Below are 19,968 nucleotides of genomic sequence, written 5' to 3'. Positions count from 1 at the left end.
TGAGTGCATTTGATATCTCGAATAATAGCAATGAAAATGACCACTATACTAGTTAAATTTTACTATTATGCAGAGTTATCAAACTTGAAAATCTAAATAAACTCTTTCGTAGACTCCCAAGAGTTTTCCTAACATAAAAGAAATCTATTAATGACATATTAGCATAACATAATGACCAATAATTCAATATTTCCACTTCATAATAAAGTATGATACTACTAAATAAGATTAAACTAAATAGATGAATAGATCTGTGAAACCACGTAACCCAATTTTTTGGCATAAAATTAAAACATAGATAGTTGAAAAGTTTGTACATCATGCAATTCTAGGCTACTAAGTTGGTTAGGAAGCAGACAAACTTTTACCTTGCTTATTAATAACCATTTTCATCCTATTACCATAAATAGTAAGTCATTCCATGAACTTGATGCATTCCTATAGTGTAACTCCTCATTTGAGGGAGTTAGAAGCAAGGGTATTCTATTATGAGAGAGTGTATTGTTTCTCTACTCGTATTTAGAGAGGCTGTAGTTTTTCTTCCACTTAGTGAGAATACTTTTCTACTCTTGCCCCATGGTTTTTCCCTTACTAGATGAGGGTTTGTTGTGTGAAAATAGTGTTAATATTCGTACTTTCTCATCTTCTAGCTAAGATATTACTGTGACTATGATAACCAGCACTAGTAGTATCAAAGTGAATAGGTTATTGATATTATTCCATTGTGATGTACACTAGTATAGTGTTGATGACAATTTGTAATATGCATTGTGGTTGAAATATAGTCTGATTTGTCAATCAGAAAGGAGTTTATCTTATTACTTGATATTTAACATGAAAGTATATGTCTAAGAAAGTTCTATTTATAAAGGACTTGATATTCAAGTGTGCCCGTTGACGATTCAATTTTCTTTCTTGGAAACTCACCTGGGTACTATTTTACTTCCTACCATCATTATTTCAATAGGTGGTACTATTGACAATTAAAGTTGCATAAGCCAAATCAATGAAAAACAATAAAACAGAGTGAAATAGTGGCAACAAAAATGAGACAGAAGTTCAACGGGAATATTTTTTTTCCTATGGGAATTAAAGATCAGGTCAACTTTGAGGAAACAAACTTGTATAGATGCAATTAAAAGTAAACCGGCAGATATAATTGATGGAAAGTGGTTAAAGATAGACGAGAACGTTGCAGCCAATTTTATCTATCGTTACATAGAAGAAGACTACAACAGAGAGTTGGGATGTTATCAAATTGTACAATACCAAATCACTTCATACTAGATTTTTATAGAGAAAACTTCACACTCTACAAATGTGGACCAAAATATTCTTAAAGATTAAACTTTATATTCTTTGAATGTACACATCGATGATACATTACATCAACAATTTAAATACTATATATGTTCAACATTCAATTTCAATATGGTAGAACAACAATTTAAATACTATATATGTTCAACATTCAATTTCAATATGATAGAATAACAACGTATTCAAATTGTTGATGACTCACTCATTCGATATAGTTTTCTCTTTAATAGTTTGGTATGAAGTGACTTCACCGTTGATAATGTTAATTTTCACCATTATTATTAGTCACTTTACATAAAGTGAAGCAAGATTGAAATCCATCAAAGTAGAGATAGAAGGTCAAATTTAGGATTTCCAAAAGATTACCAATGTTAGGCGCTACTTGAACCGAGCTTAGCACCATGAAGGCAGACAGGAAATTTGTCTCAAGGCTGGCCGCCACTTACCTCAAGCCGGGTGCCACCTCCCAATGGTGATCTAAGCTGACTGCCAGCTGGACAGAGAGCTAGTTTCTTCCGTCTGAGTGCACATAACGTGTGGCGTTGGGCGTCACCACTTTTGCTGACATGACACATTTGACTTATTTTCCTTGTTTCTCTGTGAAAAAGAGTCTTTTGGGATTTTCAGAAGTGTGGAAGACACCTTAAAGACTTTTGGGGCTATTAGGGTTTATCCGAATACATTCACTCTCCTCCTTGGTTATCCATCTTCTTCCATTATTCATATATCCTTTTCCTCCTTGGTTGTCCATCTTCTTCCATTATTCATATATCCTTTTCCTCCTTGGTTGTCCATCTTCTTCCATTATTCATATTTCCTTTTTAGGCTCTGGAGCAGCAGCTGCAATGTTTCCCATACAACACTTTCTACGCATTTCCCATGCTTGTATGGAAACACCTTGTTGTGACCTCATCAGATGTTGAACACCCTACAATCCACTCACAGCCACACTTCAGCCCCTAAATTAAGGTGTGCCCCGAACCACACCAAATTATAAACCGAGTCACTAAATTTATAGCAACATTGGTAACAATCGGATAAAATTGTCTGTTTCCCACTTCAACCACCAAAAAATATGTAATGCCCCCATCCAAGGCAGAAGGTATATCAACTACAGCAGAGCACATACCAAAATCAAATCAGCCTGTCCCATACATAAATCACCCTGCAGAATCCCTTGTCAAACTCTACCAAGTAAACACCCTGAATGAGCACCTGTGCAGAATGGACACACTTGGAGAATGCTACAATTATTGGCCTTCACTATCATCATGGGTAAAGAGAACCTGATGTATTGTTTAAAAAATATTCTTTCACGAATATGAAACGGATAAAATAATGGGAGTGTGGAACTATTACCAATAATCTTTACAAGAACACCAACCATCCTTAAAGTGATGAAAACGATTATTATCTCTCACGATAATTTCTCTTCCAACAATTTTTGAGATGAACTTGATGGCACTATGACAATCTCCACAAATCCTAAGATTTTTTGTAACACGTATGGGCACTCCATGAGGGAGAGCTATGAGGCCAAATGCTAGAGCAATCTTCTCACTGTGGTACCATACTTCTGAAGCCTTTTCTTCTTCTTCTAAATCGAAGAGTGATAGGTTGGTATCAGGAACATACCCAGTTTTCTTCATCTCCACTCTGAGCTTAGCTAGCATTGCCTGAATTTCGGAGTTCTTTTCATGAGAACTATCCTTTGCTTGGAAAACATGGACTCTATTCTTTACAGCAACCCAACTATAACCAACATTTTTTTTAATACCAATATCTCTCATTTCCTTCCTGACAATAGTGGCTTCTTCCCATCTGCATTTAGCAATTACAAGCATTAGCAATAGAACCATAAACAATGTTAATTCAGAAGGAAGAGACAGTTTTAGTTCCGGCTAAACATGTTAAAGAAACTACAGAAAAATGAAAACCACCACAACAATAATACAACCTTATCCTACTAGATGCAGAAAAATGCAAAAGAAGGTAAATTCTTTTGAGACTAATTTGGATGGGACAGCTTATTCTACCAAATAGAACGAACAATTCAGCTAACTTGTCAATTCTATCCAAGAAGGAAACTTAGTTATCGAAATTGTGAATTTTTACCTGCCAGCAGATGCAAGCATGTTGGAAAACACTACATGGTTGCCAGAGTCATCAGGATCTAGCTGGAATAATTTTTCAGCTGCAATTTTCCCCAACTTTGTTTTCCCATGCATCTTACAAGACCCGAGTAGAGCTCCCCATACAGATATAGTAGGAAGAATTGGCATTCTTTTAATAAATTCATATGCACGATCAACCAAACCAGACCTCCCAAGAAGGTCCACAATACATGCATAATGCTCAGCGCCTGGTTCAATTCCATATCTCCCTCTCATGGATTCAAATATATGCAAACCTCTCTCCACTGCCCCTGCCCTACTACACGCTGACAATACCGAAACTAGTGTAACATAACTTGGTGCTATACCAAAGCTGCCCAGTGTCATCTCCTCAAATAAAGTCAATGCCATGTCAACATCGCCCAAATGTGCATATCCACCTATCAGTGCATTCCAAGTGACTAGGTTCCTCTCCGGCATTTCTCTGAATACTTGCTCTGCGTTCTCTATACTTCCACATTTTCCATACAAATAAACAAGTGCACTCCCAACAAATATATTCTCATCCACACATGCTTTAACAGCAAGAGCATGAACTGACCTGCCCAGTTCAAGCCCTCCAAGCTCCGCACACGCACTGAGTACACTCGATATCATGAAATCTGTTGGCTCAACCTCCTTCCTTGCCTTAAGGAAGACCATACACGCTCTCTCTTCCTCGTGGTTTTGCACAAGAGCAGCAAGCATAGAGCACCAGGAAACAACATTCCTCCTGCCACTGCCAATTCTATTAAAAATCATTTCAGATGACACGATGTCCCCACATTTTCCGTAGAAATCAATAAGCCCATTGGAAACAGAAACATCCTCCCGGTACCGGCTCCGCACTATAAATCCGTGTAACTGAATCCCGAGCTCTAAACTCGCCATGTCAGCACACGCATTGAGAAACACACAAAACGTTATCGCATTTGGCTCTCCACCCACAGAAAGAAACTTTTTAAATGCGGAAACTGCATCCAAACACCGGCCATCCTGAACTGCATTGGAAATATACGCATTCCACGTGGCCAAGTTCCTGTGCGGCATTTCGTCGAACATGTTACGAGCCTCAACTCGAAGGCCGGTTTTGCTGTACATGTCAAAGGCGCTGCACCCCACAAACACGTCCAATATATTTCCACCTTTTAGGGCGAGGGCATGAAGCTGTTTTCCAGTAAAGGGCATGTGCAACGAAGCCGAAGCTTTGAAGACGCAGGGAAACGTAAAGTCGTTAGGGAGAACAGACTCGCGGCGCATGTTAGTGAAGTGGAGGAGCGCGGAGGTGAAACGACGGTTGTGAACGCAGCCGGAGATGAGAGAGGTCCAGGTGACGACGGTGCGGGGGTTGGTGAGTGAGAGAAGGATTTCAGCTGAGTTGATACGGTCGAGTTTGGAGTACATGTTGACGAGGTGGTTGCAGAGGAAGGATGAGAGAGGGGTGTCATGGGTTCTGAGGATGAGCGCGTGGGCCGCACGGCCAAGCAGGGAAGAGTGGGTTGAAACTGCTGACTCCAGCAGAGAACCAAGCAGGTTTGGAGAGGGCGCGTTCATGGATATGGTGATCGGAAAACAGAGTGCATTCTTTTCTACAAGCTTTGGTTTTCTTGCATGCCGTTTCAAATTTCTAAGTTGCGCTACTTAAGCATCGGTTTATTCTTAGATGTTGTTAGGGTTTGATTCAGTTTATTTTGGGTCTAAATAATTTTTGTTTCTGTAAATAATGTTCAAACCTTATATTACCTGGTTGATGATAATTAAATAAAAAGGCTATTTTATTCATTTGACTCGATTTATCAAGAAAAAAATATAAATAATATAATTTTATTCCACATTCATGAGATCCATACGCCGAAAAGAGAGGTAAAAGCATTCAAATGGTACATTTTTTCTTCAAAATCACAGAAACTTTGACAAATTTGAAAAAAAAATTCAAAAGTAAAAGAGTTGTGTTTAGTTAATATAACATAGTAAATAATTCGTGTTACATTCATGCAATTTTTACTCACTAAAATAAAATTGTATTTGTTTGATAAAATACGATTTGAGTATTATTTATGAAGATTTAGAGAATGGTATTTTAGGATGGATCGATATAATGTTTAAAAGAGTGAATACTTGATTATTTTAATATTAAAAAATATTTAAGTATAAATAGAAGTTTATAAACCAATTTTATTATTTATTAATATAAATTTTTTTTACAAACCTTTTCTCTCGGTCCTTTTTTATTTTATCTAAATTTATTATATTATTAAGCATTTTTTTAAGATCAGAGACTGTTAAGGTGATCTCTGTGGCGAGCTCTTCACTCTTGTCTGATCAATTTCTCAAACCAAGTAAATTGATTTTCTGTCTTTTTTCTTTATCTGGATTAATCTTTGCGCATGTGAGTGATCGTAACTCGCATGTAGCTTTTTGTGTCTTCCTTGAGAGTTTCTGCTAATCAATGATTCTAATGATGTTTTCTAATCATGTTTGCGATGTCTTTAGGTTGAGTAGTGCGTCTTGATAGTTGGAAGGGAGATTTATTACTTTTTGAGTGTTTCGAGGAGTCATCTTCCAAGTTAGGAAAGCTAATTTAAGTGTTTTTAAGTTATAGAAATATTCAATTGCTTGTTTGATAATGTTGTGGATTGTTGGTGTGTTGATCTATGGAATGATACATGATTGTATGAAGTTGATGTTTTAAAAATTGAGGTTGTTATATGTAAAAAACATATGGTTTTGCTGTTGAGAGTGTTTGGTACTTATGTTTGTGGTTGATTAAAGTTTGGTATATGTGAAAATTCTTGACTTAGACTTGACTGAGAAGGCATAATTATGCAAAATCATCTTCAGAATTAAGTAGAATCGCTGGTTGAGGGATAGCTCGCTCCACGAATACAAAGTCAAAGACTCAATGGCATAGGAGTCGCTACTTGCTCAATGAAGCGAATCAAAAGTCAAAGAGTTTAATAACATTGTAGTCGCTTGTCAAGAACACCCTCGCTGAATGAATTATTGAAGGATTTCCCTCTTGGAGTCCTAAGGATATAGACTTCTATCTTTTATAGATTAGCTTGTCCTTTTCTCTGTGTTTTGTTTGTCTTGTGTTGTTTTTTTTTCAATGATCACTTTATTGGTGTGAGCAAATGAGGATCTTGTAGTTAGATCGATACAAAAAGATAATAGTATAGTTGTTTAGTTAGCATATAAAGTTCTTATATATATATATATATATATATATTGTTCCGGTATGCAAATTCAGATACAATTAGCTACCAAACTAATTTCTAGTTTCTTCCACTCTCCCTTTTTTCTTCACTCATGCCCCCTTAGTTATCCCTTTCTGTCTCTTTATACCCCTTCTGATAACCTCCAATCCCGACTGATAAGGAACTGCTTTATCTTTTAGCGTTTATTCAGGGAACCGCCCAAGTAACCACCCATGCATTTCGATAGTCTCTGGATTCGAGCCTAGATTTGGGGAACTACTTCCTATATTTCAGGGGGTCACTTCATAGTGGGCCTGTTGGGCCTAAAAAACGCTACTCTGACCCATTACTGAGAGAGAAACATCCAACTTCGCCTTTCGAGCTAGTGATTACACTCAAAGTCAGGCCGGGATTCGAGCTAGCTATATCTTGGTGCACAATAGAGCTAGGTCGGAGTCCGAGCTAGTCCGATCCCAGTACACAACAAAAGTTAGGTCATAATCCGAGCTAGCTATATCCTGGTACACAATAGACCTAGGTCGGAATCCGAACTAGTCCTATCCCAGTACACAACAAAAGTCAGGTCAGAATCCGAACTAGCTATATCCTGGTACACAGTAGAACTAGGTCGGAATCCGAGCTAGTCCTATCCCAGTACATATATATATATATATATATATATATATATATATATATATATATATTTGAAAAACTTCAATCTTTTAGACCGAGATGTATAAATTTATATTTCAGCCTATCTTATTTAGGACGAGTGTAATATAACTATTTTGTGCTTTGTTATTATCAAATACAAAATATTTTATTTAATGATTTTAAACTATTAAATTGATGTTAAAATTACATTATTTTTTTTTTAATTTTAACAAAAATCATGTTGAGTATGACTAATGTACGGTGATATGACTCAAATTCAATTATGTAATATTTTAATATACATTAACATTTATAAAATGTAAATACTTATAAACTTTTATTTAGTATAAAATACATTACAATTTTTTTTTAAAAAGGTATAAATATATTAAGTAAATGGTTAAAGTTTAAAGAAATATATAGAAACTAATAAAAAAAATATCAGTGATCAATTTTTAAATCATTATTCTCTTAAAAAAAGTAATGTTATTAACTAGCAATCCACTATTTTTTCTTTTATCTCTGTCTTTAAGTCAAATCTCGATAGTTTTTTCTTCTAGAAGATGATCAATGTCAGGATGACATAATCTCAACTTTTATTTTCCATTGGAATATTAAGTATACATTTCATGTGTTTTTTTATTCTTTTTCTGGAAAATGTTCAAAAAGAATAATCTAATAACAGTCATTTCATCTTATTTTACTTTATTCAATTGTATAAAAACAAAATTAGTTGGTTTAGAAGCAACATCTTACTTTGAAATGGAGTGTACCGCATGGAGTGCAAAGACTAAAATATTTACCTTATTTCTGAAATTTATTCTCTCTCCGAGGTCCCCAAATGTTACAAACTAATAAATTCCATTTATATTTTTAGGTGGAACCTCCCTTGTCCTATGATGGACGGAGGGTTTTATAAACTCTTGAATAGAATAACAAAACTTAATTAACTTTTAATTCCGTTGTAATTTTAAATACTTTTACCTAAAATTTTATTAAATTTATTTAGTTCATTAAATACTTAAAAATTATATATTTTTAATTAATTTTTTGTTATTTTTTTAACTAAGTAACGTAGTTGTTATTTTATTTCATGATCATGTTGAATTGTATATTTATTTTTATTGACAATTTTATTGGATAAAAAAAATGCTCTTCTACATCAATAGTTGTACATTGATAATTTTTTATTGTGATGTTATGAAAGTTACCGAGAAATATAATCTTATTATCCAATACATTTTTAACAAAAATAATAAAAATCATATGTTACATTAACATTAATATTATTTTATATTATTCATAAAATCTCTATTTCTTTTGAAACTAAACATAATAATAATCATATTACTTAACTAACAAAAAAGTCAACTAAGAGAGACTTAATTAGAAAATATAGATTTTGTTAAGGTTTCATGTAATAATAATATTCGATAAAAATCCCATTAAAAATACTCAAACTTTTAAAAAATAAAATTTAGTTAAATCATAAATAAAATTAATCAATTCTTTCAAAAATTATATATATATATATATATATATATATATATATATATACTTTTTTAATCTAGTCAAGAATGATCAAGTTTACAATTAGGAATTATACTTTTCGAACTATAATTCTACTTTTTAAATTATACAATATCATTAACATTTTAAGAAAATTTAATAAAAAGCAAAAGACATATTTAAAATTAATAGGATAGCACACAAAAAAGTATAGGATGTGGGAGGAAAAGACAGTGGTACATTAATCAATGACACACACTAAGTTACGTCAGAGAGGAAATGATCAAAGTAAAAAAAATGAGAGTCATAGTATCATTATCCAAGATAATATTCATCTCCTTCGTTTCTTACACTTTTAGTGTTATTACTAGAGACGAACCTTAATAGTGACATAGGCGGACCATGCCCCCCAAATTTTTTTATATTTATATAATTTAATAAGTAATTCAAATATTTTGTTTAAATTTAATATTTAATATATTTTGTATTTTTTATATTCTAAAATATTTTTATATATCTATATCTATATATAAAGAAATAGTCTCCTTTTTGTTGTCCACATTTATTTTTTAATTTTACCTTTTAAATATATATTTTTAAATTAAAATAATTATTTTATTAATATTATTTTTTTAAGCGATCATTTATTTAATTTAACCATTTTTTCAATTTAATTGTTTTTTTAAACTTAATTATTATAAATGAAAATTAATTATAATAATTATAAAAATTATTTATATTTAATTTTATAATTAATAATAACAAAAGTAATAATTTTATTATTTTTTATTATCGTAGAAAAAAGTAAATACAATGTTTTTAGCTGTTTATATAACAATTTTGGGATTATATTCTTTTGGTCTCTATTATCATTCAAAAATATTAAGTTGGTCATCCAGTTTTGTCTTAGTCTCACTTTGGTTCCAAGTTTTGACAAAAAGATGCAATTTGATCATTTTTAGTTAAATTTCTTGAATCGGATCAATATTTGTTTATCAAAATTGAAGTTATGAATAAAGATAGTTTATTTTATTGGTATAATTGAGATAATCCTAATGTCAATTTTGATAAAAATATTTGTTCCGCTTCAAGAAATTTAACAAAAAGGATCGAATCACATAATTTTTAAAAAAATTAGAATCAAATTGAAACTAAAAAAACTAGATGACCAATTTGACATTTTTTGACCAAAAAATAAATCAAAAAGAGTATTTCAACTAAAATTTTAACATCTCAAAATATTGGTTGAAGATCTGCCACTAACTATTTCAAAATATAAAGTTCTTCATTTTTATACTTTCATATTAGTTTCAACTTTTGTAGACAATTTGCAAATCAATTTGTTTTTACTATTGCTTTGTACTCAGTGTTTTAATACAATTATTTTGCGTATATAAAGACGTGAAAATGAGAAAAGGGTGAACATAAATGAAGAAACATGAGTAATTTAAAAAAAGCAGATGAATTATTATTATAAAGATAAACGAAGCATAAGGATAGAAGCATGGAGCATGAAACATGCAATGGACGTTGTCCTTGTGCATGAAAACAAGAATAGTGGCTACCTAGAAGCCTATATAGCCCTACAAAAGAAGGACAGGTGTGTAAGATAAAACAGGATTTTGAAAAGAATACAAAACCACTTTTATCACTCCCAATATGTCCTGTTTCAGCGCTCGTATTTGCAAAACAACATGGCTTCTTTTTTTTGCATTTCCATTTGTGGTTCATAGGAATTCAAATGAATTTAATTATCTAAATTAAATTATTTCGAGTTAATTTTTTAATTACCCTTTTTACTTTTAATTTAATCAATTGTCATTAACATTTTTTCGATCAATGACTTTTAGTTTTAGATTATTTTGTGTGAGAGGTGTGTTGAAATCATGTGGTGATTATGAGATCACACAATATGATAATGATAGAAGCAGTAATTTTTTCAACAGTATAAATTTAAGATCAATATATATAAAGTTATTGTTTTATATAAACTTATATATACTATCCAACAACCTCAGATTTGTCATTTTTGTATTTTAGTCATCTAACTTTTTACTTACTCTAATATGCATGTCTTGTGTGAAGTGAGGTGTGTAGGTCACTTCAAAGATTTGTATCAGCACAATTTTGATTCGAACGTATTCAATTAATGTAACATGTTTATATTGGACTCTATTTTTAACTTCTCCTCTACGTTGCCATTATTTTCAATTATAGGAGGGGTCACAGCGTCAAATCCTGTCCAAACTTCAATGTTCGTGTGCTTACGTTTGATAAATAATTCATACACTAATTTATTTAATAATTTTTTGTCGCAATATTTATATGCCTTGTATTTTTCTTTTCCATTTCTTAATAGTAAAAGTGTTCTACTGTACATGTAATATTATTTTGAAACATATAATAAAACATGCTTACCACATTTTATGATTGAACTATTTATGTTCTGCGTTTCATGTTTGGTCAATAAGGGATCTAATTAAATCGAAAATCACTTTCAGAAAGATATGTTGCGTAGGGTGCTATATCTTCTATCCAAACTACCTCATCAGATCATATGAAAAACATAAGTTAAATAATTCATTGAATCCAACTTCTCAATCATGAATCCTGAATCCTGAATCCCAATAGTAGATTCTTCTTACAGAAGAATTAATATACGTATACCGTAATCTTACAAAAAACGAACCTTATAAAGATGAACGTAATGAAAAGGTAAGGGTGTAATTACATTGTGTATCTTAAACTTGTGTACTTACATTTTATGTCAAACGGTTTAACTAAATTAACCGATTTAAGAATTTTTACCTATGGTGTGAAAGTGGATTATTTTATTTTTCAGAAAATGGGAGAGCGGCTAAAAGTCTAAGAACAATCGAGTTTTTTCTTTTAACAAACAATATTTTATATTATGTGCCCGCAGGCATGGTGAAAAGAAAAATGTAAAGTTTTTGTTAAAAGGTGAACTTTGTAAAAGTAATCTTAAACAAATGGTTCGTAACAAAACAGAAAATCGTATACGATACCTCGTTCATGTTTTTATTCGTATGATAAAATTACGAACGAGAATCTTGCGTGTTTTGGCTTTTCTAGAGCAGTCCTTATCATTACTGTTTCTAATACTACTATTAATTAAGTCACTAGCGGTCTTTACCGAGCATGTTTTATAGTTAAATATGATTTGGTACATTAACAATGTTGTTTTATTTAGTTAAAGTGAGAAGTGTATATGGAAGTTGGTATACTCGCGTAGGGATATTTTAAACCCCTCTCTACCCCCACTCTAAGTTAACATATTCCATAAACTTGTCGTGGAAATGAACATTGGCATATAATAATAATGCATACACTTAAAGACAAATAGTCCGGTATATGAACTTACCTAAACCAACTACTTTTAATCCATAATTAAAATTAATTAAACTCAATATCCATTCTTTAGCCGCAGTTGTTGAAGCTCTCTTTGGATACTCTTTGTTTGTCCCCAAGTTTTCCCTACAAGGGCCATTAAATAAATAGCAATTATTACGTAGAGTAAACCTCCAGAAAGCTTTTTATGCCCGATGCGAATTTGTGTTGTTCCACGCTAAGTAATTCTTGGCCATGGTGATTTGAACCTGTGGGCCTTCTGAATTTTCGTATCGAAGCAAGTTGTGAAAACTCTTCATTTTTATAACTGGCAAAAGCCAATCTTGGTGCATGTGTTAGTTGTGTGGTTTTTGTAGTTTAATAAGAATCGAGGGAGTTTACACTGTCCACTCAACCAATTGACTTAGACCAATCACTACCGAAGAGCTACGTTAAGAATTTAAAAGTTAACTAAAATTTGATGTTTAAGGTAGAGAATTTGGAGTGGAACACACGTCTGAGGTAAATGATTGTGTGCGTTAGTAATACAGACATTGAAAAGTGAACATGTGAGAAAGGAATGAAAATGCAGGAAGACACAGCAGTGAGTTTTTGGTACATCAGAGTCACTAAACTGTTTGTTTCTTTGGGTGTTGTTATTCACTAAGGAATTTTAATTGGTGGTTTGGTAAAGAACCTTATCTAGTTCTGTTTTTTGTTGTCACTTGTCAGGTTTGCTCTCTCCCTCGTCCTTGATTGTTTTTGTACTTGTTTCTGCTTTTGATGGGTGCATTATTTTCATGGGGTGAAAAAGCTGAAAAGAAGGGGGAAAAGGAAGTACTGCCACCTGCAACCTGCAACCTGCAACCTCCCTCCATTAATTTATCCCAATATTCCTTTTCATCCTTCCCACGAACACTCGTATCATATGGTCCAATTTCTTTCCATCAAGGATCAAGATCATTGTCTCTTGAAGCTAATAAAATCACATCCTGCAGAGATTAAGCTCAATGTCTAAAATCATAGAGATACTCAGATACCTGCATTTTAGTTTGGAGAATTAAAAATCATGATTTGGATGATTTGGCGTTATGAAGAAATTAATATCTGTTTTTGGAGGACATGTGGCTGGAGAGACAAAAGAAAGCCCACCATCGTACCTTACTAGATACAAGAAAAGCAAGGTGCTCGTGAGTTAGTGTGCAGAATTCCCCTGCTATTCGCGGAGTTAATTATACCATTATGAGGACCACACACACAGCGGCAACAGCAACAAACACAAGGACAATAAACCAACACTGCTTGTCACCCACTATCCCCATCACCAACGTCACGAAACAACTCCAACAAATTTTACACCTTTCGCTTTTTCTTTCAAACCCAGAGAGAGTATAGTATACTTTATACTTATTTTACATAATAGGAACACAACAACAAACAAAGAAGCAGCAGCACTATATACTCTTTAATACATCATAACCAAACACCTTCATCGAAACACACGCCTGCTTTCTCCTTCGTTTCGCTAACTTTCTCTTTTTGATCATCAAAATACAAACGTCGCTCTGGTTCCACTCTTACCCAAGACAAAGATACGAAAACTTAAAAAAAAAAAAAAAAGAATCCCATGAAGTGGATCGCTCAACCGCCAATATGTTCTTTGTCTGGTAAGATAAAATAACTCGAAACGAACCAACCTCGTGTTAATGATGATGAGTTAATGTTTTATTTTTTTTGTTCAGAGGAAGTTTCCGGAGAGGCTACGGTGGCGCCGGTGGTGGTGTTGGTTGTGCGTCCGACAGGGGGTGGAGGAGAGGAGTTGGAGGACAAGGTCGGTGAAGGCGCGAATGATGTACTTGTGGGTGTGAGAGGGGTTGAGAGCGAGGTAGCACAGGAGAAGTTCGTGGAGGTAGTCCCAGTCTTGGGTGATGTCTAAGACTTGTCGTGAACGGATCATTTCGTGCATTGAGCGGAGGAAATCCACGTAGGGGTTGAGGGAATACTTGGGGACTGTGACGCCGCCGCCGGTGGGGACGAAGGTGCGGGTGTCCGGGGATTCGACGATGGAGTTGGAAGTGCCCGGGGAGGAGAAGAAGAAGCGCTGGGAGGCGAAGACGGAGGCGAAGTCGGGCTCCGTGGAGGAGGAACGGTCGTCATCGTCGTCGGAAGAAGAAGAGGGGTGGGTGAAGGTGGTGGAATTGTCGGTGGAAGGTGGAGGGTGAGGGTGGTGGAGAATGGTGGGGTATTTGAGCTTGAAGAAACAGAGGTGAAGGCGTTTGGAGAACAGGGTAGGCATTTTTGCTTTGAGAATATGAGAGAGAAGAAGGAGCAAGGAGAAAGAGTTTGTTTGTGTGTGCCTTATATAAACTTCTACCACTGTGTTTGCTCTGTCTCTTCACACTCACCAATCATACACACACACATGCTACAATTCATAAAAATAAATACTACTAATAATTTTTTTTTCTATTTTCTTTTCACCGTTAAATACCATATTAGTTACATTATACTAATACTTCTTTTTATCTTTTTCTGGGGGTGAATCAACCTATGGTGTTTAAGGATACTTCAGTTTGACAATTTTGCTTTTTAATACTCCAATTATGGGATTCAGAATTTTTTATTCAGATTGGTTATTAGAGTGATTATTTGGTAAGAGATTAATTAGGAAACATTAAATACATTTTACTACAACTATATAATTATTAAAATATTATTTTGGTTGTTTGTATGTTGTGCACTTGTTACTTGCAATTAAAGATATAGTTTGATGTTAATAGTAAAGAGGTAAAAGTTAGAAGAGGTAACGTTAATTTTTACAGCTTTTGGTGGTCACGGGTTTTTCAATGGTCTTTTAAGGGTATAATTCATGACTTCATTTTTAGTGTAAACAACAAAAGGTCTTAGAATACCTCATGTCCCTTCGATCAAGGTAAAGTGCATTCACTCTCAATTTTAAATCATATCCTCATTCTTATCTGCATTCTTTTTTTAATGCGTCATTGTTTTTCAATTAGACACATTTTAAAATAGGAATTAGATTAATAAAATTATAAGAAAAATGGCAAAACTAGTATATGATTTTTTTTTTTTAATACAGGAGAATCCCTGCACTGGACTCCCACACATGGGGGGTCCCAATGTAGGACTCAGACCAATTCTTTTCCAGAAGAAAAACTTCCACATGAGTTTATTTCGATTTTAAAATTTATTTATGTTTGATAATGTTATCTCTAAATTAATTCAGTACAGAAGGGAATTATTTAAATAGTACAAAGCAAATATTAAATTACAATTTTGCATATAAAAAGAGTATGCATAAGCATGTATTTTAAATGTACGGATGATGTATGATTCCAATCTGTATAATATATATGTATGTAAAATTAAGTATTTACAAATAAAAAAAAATACAAAAGTACAGAAATTAAACAAGTGGGCTACTGAAAACCGACTTAAATAACAAGTGATTAATTAAAATTTGGTCCAATTTTTTATTTATTTTATTTCCTATGCTAAAAATTAAATCAGATTACCAATAACACTGATGGAAAATCAATTACAAATATATTGAACATATGTTAATTTTCACATTCCACTTCGAAATAAACCTTAAGTTAAAAAGTCAGTTTATCTCTTTTACCTTTTTATAAGTATATGTTTTTAATTTATAAAAGACTAATATATTTAAAATTGTGATTTAAAATTTAATTAAAATTATGTCTCAATAACATTTATGACGTTGGATTTTTTTTTAAATGAGTCCTATTCCTCAAATGAAAAAAAAAATAGACACTAGAAAAAAACTTACATATCTTTTTCAATTTACTTTTATTCTCATTTCTAAAATCTTGCTTGGTTTTTGATAAAAAAAAAAAAAGTAAAAAGTACTACCCAGGAACATAAACTTGGGATAAATTGGCATATTAAAAACTTTTAACTAACTGAAGATAAAAGTTTAATCATTGTAACTCGGTTACCCACAAGGTTACATATAACATGAAAAATAAATTACATTTCTAATTAATAAACCTATCTTAAAAGGATAGGAAAAGTTAGTCACTCACTAATTTTAACATTAAAAGGTGAATGTATATATATTTATTTGGTTTAAACCTTGAAAATGTTTTTCTAAATTTCAATATAAAAATGAAAAAGTAAAATTATTGCTTTGAAACTAAAACTTTTTGGAACTCTTTCCATTTTAATCCAAACATACACTATCATGTGCAGTGAACACTACTCAATTTACTAGGTACACCAGTACTATCCTTTTTGCAAATAAAACAAAAACTGAAATAATAAGAGTAAATTTTTGTAAAAAAAAAAAAAATCAGACTAAATTTGTTCAGACCCAAACTACAAAACTCGTAACTTCATATGGATAGCATAGCAATAGCATAGCAAAGTATTGATATATATATATATATATAATGTAAATATGGAATTTAATTTGATAAATATTGTATACCATTATTTAATTATGAATTAATATTGCTCTAGATTTATTCTGAAAATAACAATTTAAAAATTAACAAAATTATCATAATTTATCTCTTTTTATCTGGGTAATCTCTTACTATTTCAACAGATTATAAATAAATTTCATATAAATTAACAAAGTATTAATAATAACCATAACTTTCATCTTACTTAGTAAATTTATAATGGTTAGTGTAAATTAAATCTGGTTGTAAGAGCATATTTAGTTTAAAATATTGAACAGGCAGTTCAGAATTTTCAGAATTAAACTGAATTCTAATTCTGGACATGTCTTCGATCGAATTCTGATTTTCCTGTTAAAAAAGATGCCAAGTGCTATTTTGTTTCAAGATTTTATTTTAAGATTTTAAATAATCTATAATTATTTATTAGTGAAAAATATAGTTTAAAATATGATTTTTTTTATTATCGCGTGTAAATCTTCAAACTTTCTATAGAATAATAACTTAACTTTTGCAGAAGAATTAAAGTTTCATGTTGACTCTCCCAAAGATCTAATAACATCACATCTTGTAAACAGATAGATAGCGTATTTGTGATAAAAATCCATCAAGAGTTATACTCAAGAAAAAAATCATGAATAATTCATGAATGATTCTACACTTAAAAACAAAATCTGGTTTGTTACGCAATTTGATTGAAGAATTAATTGTGTGAACCTCCCAAAGATCAATCTAAAATCTTGGGTGATAAGAACCCATTAAAATTAATGAATAATTATACCGTGAAGAAAATTTTGTGAAGGAGAAAAACCTTCTAATTTGAGGATCCTGTGTTTATCACGTGCCTTATTCTATGTTAAATAAAATTGTCAAAATTAATTTAATTGTTGAAAAATTATTTCCTTCCTTTATATTATATCTTATATATATAAAAACCAATTTATGGGGAGACAAAATAAGCCCCCACACTTAAAACTTGTTGCTGATAATCAGAGTTTGTCTCTAATCTGCAACTGTCCCATGTGAGTGGGAGTGTCCTTCGCTCCTTCCTACTCCCATGGAATCACGTGATTGCATTCATCATCTTTTTATAGCTTACATCCTCCACTTCTTTTTATCTTCTCTCATCAAAACATTCTTTCATCTAACTACCATAAATAACTTTTAACAACGGTTTCTTTTTTTTAATTTAGCTCACAAATTTTAAAATTTTTCTAAGACATGAAAAAAAAAAATACTTTGAACATAGAAATTTAAAGGAAAAGGAGGGGTAGGTAATATAGTTGACATGCGTTTTAACGACAGCATATATGAAACCATAACATATAACATACATAGTAGAGTCCTTAAAACTAGATTATAAGCAAATAACACAACTCATTCCACTACTCCCAAATATCTTTATCAAAATGCACCAACATTTTCATTGATCCTAGCAGCCGCCGCCACGGAAGCCGCTACGCCGCCAGGAGTGGCAGTCTCATCCGGGTTATTTCTCAACTCAGCACTCGCCACCCTCTCCGCATCTTCCATTGTCACCGCCTTGTCCGCCGCCAACTTCGCGGTGGCTCCGCCCAAAACGTCGCCCAACTTGACCTTATCTTCATCACGGGTGCAGTCAGCATTATAAGCGGCCGCCGATTGAGCCATAGCCGCCAGCCCACCCGGCGATGTGACATTGTTTCCCGTTGCCCTCACCTCCGCCGCCTGAATCGCGGAGGCGTCACTCTGATCCACCGCTTTGTGGCCCACGGTCTGGGCCGTGGCCTCCAACGCCTCCCCTATGGTTATTGCACTCTCCCCAACCGCACTGACTCGTCCGGTTTGAACCGGGGTCGGTTCAGCATACTGCTGCACAACCTTCAATCACAGAACGTATACAAAACTCGCATAAATCTTCTTATTTCTTAAAAGAGTCAGCTTTTGGAAAATAAAAACAGAACCTTGCCGCCGACGGCCTCGGTGATTATGCGTCTTCCGGGGACTCGAGTTTCCGATACTGTGACGCCGCGGTCGCTGGCAACATCGTTGACGTCGAGGTGACCAACAAGGCCAGCCTGTTCGTTCTGAGTGGCGGCGGATTGCATGACGGAAGCTGCCCCGCCGAGTTGGGTTTGTCCCAACACTCGAGTTTCTGCGCTTTGCATCATGGCAGCATCTTCCGGTGCAATAGGCTTCTTTGCAAGGTCGCCGGAGACATCGAAAACGTCGCCGTATTTGATGGGGTCTTGGCCTGGTTGGGGACGCCTTGGCTGTTCCTGACTCATCTTCTCCGTTTGGTATATTACGAGAATTAAGTTGAATGTGTTGAAATGGTTCTGTAATGAAGTTGGTATAAATAAGCTGCAATCGAGGTGGTGAGGGAGAATACGTGGCCAAACGTTACACTTGGCAGCAAGACCAGTGATAGCATGGGAACGTGTCGGCCTCTACCTTCTTTTTCCATTTGCTTCCACGAAGCTTTTTTCTTTACAATGTTAATTATATTTTCTAAATCCTGTGTCACTTTTCTTCCTCTTAAATTAAACATTAAAATGGCGGTGGACGGTGCCGATGTTATGCCGTTTAGGTGTTCCAGATATTTCTACACTTCTCACAAATAGCAAGACACCAAATATCTGTGTTATTAGAAGTGAACGTCACTCACTTCCTTTGGTGGTGGAAGATGGACAAACTATAAGTCCTTTGACAGAAACTAATTAATAAACAATTACAGAACTAATAGAGTCATTAAATATCAATAAGAATGGTATCATCTTAAATGGATAACTATGATTTATCCATTATGAATTCAATTTTTCTTACCATTCTCATAGTGATCTTTCCTACCACACAACATAGAAGTGCTAGGTGGAAAAAAAGTCATAAGAATTTTCTTGTGGATCAGTATTTTGATCCAATCCTACGTTGTCAAACATGCATGTTTGTTTACTTAGTAGAGTATATCAATATTGGTAGCTTTTTATTGTAAATTTATCACCTATCGCCTTCGTTTTTAAATCATCTATATGTTTCTCTGGTAAACTTTGTAAACAATCAAAAAGTAGCAAAAGCACATTTTTTTTCTATTCAGATCTTACATTAAGAACATTCGTGGATAAATTCTAATGATTTAATTTCAGTTTTATCCTTTTCCATCTTTCTTCTAATTCATTGTTCTATCTTGTTCTTTTAACTTTAGTAGTACCCTCTGGAGTGACTTGTAAAATGTCCAACATTTGAGTAGGCTTTTAATTTGAAATTATAAAAGATGCATCATAATTTAATGCAGAAATTTTATTGTTAAAGCTCTCAAAAAGCATCGACCTTTTTTCTATTATTATCGGTCCAATTAGTTCTGGG

The 19,968-nt window shown here is 33.3% G+C and overlaps 3 protein-coding genes across 3 annotated transcripts; all 3 read right to left on the bottom strand.

Moving 5' to 3' along the window:
- Positions 1–2,444: 2,444 nt before the first annotated feature.
- LOI1 (Pentatricopeptide repeat (PPR) superfamily protein) lies at positions 2,445–5,123 on the bottom strand. The gene is made up of 2 exons (XM_028078619.2): positions 3,436–5,123; positions 2,445–3,141 (listed from the first exon to the last, which is right to left on the bottom strand). The coding sequence occupies exons 1-2, from the start codon at positions 5,025–5,027 to the stop codon at positions 2,676–2,678; spliced, it is 2,058 nt and encodes a 685-aa protein (XP_027934420.1). The 5' UTR covers positions 5,028–5,123; the 3' UTR covers positions 2,445–2,675.
- Positions 5,124–13,376: 8,253 nt separating this feature from the next.
- On the bottom strand, positions 13,377–14,538 carry LOC114190609 (transcription repressor OFP16-like). Its single transcript, XM_028079562.2, has one exon. The coding sequence runs from the start codon at positions 14,475–14,477 to the stop codon at positions 13,920–13,922; it is 558 nt and encodes a 185-aa protein (XP_027935363.1). The 5' UTR covers positions 14,478–14,538; the 3' UTR covers positions 13,377–13,919.
- A 3,340-nt stretch (positions 14,539–17,878) lies between these two features.
- Positions 17,879–18,952, bottom strand: LOC114190684 (late embryogenesis abundant protein D-34-like). The gene is made up of 2 exons (XM_028079662.2): positions 18,570–18,952; positions 17,879–18,486 (listed from the first exon to the last, which is right to left on the bottom strand). The coding sequence occupies exons 1-2, from the start codon at positions 18,891–18,893 to the stop codon at positions 18,031–18,033; spliced, it is 780 nt and encodes a 259-aa protein (XP_027935463.1). The 5' UTR covers positions 18,894–18,952; the 3' UTR covers positions 17,879–18,030.
- Between the last annotated feature and the right edge of the window lie 1,016 nt (positions 18,953–19,968).

This window comes from Vigna unguiculata, chromosome 7 (assembly GCF_037176805.1).
Source record: "Vigna unguiculata cultivar grain cowpea cultivar isolate G323 ecotype 2 chromosome 7, ASM3717680v1, whole genome shotgun sequence".
Taxonomy (NCBI): domain Eukaryota; kingdom Viridiplantae; phylum Streptophyta; class Magnoliopsida; order Fabales; family Fabaceae; genus Vigna; species Vigna unguiculata.
The sequence above is the reverse complement of the archived record's forward strand: the minus strand, read 5'-3'. Positions and strand labels throughout refer to the sequence as shown.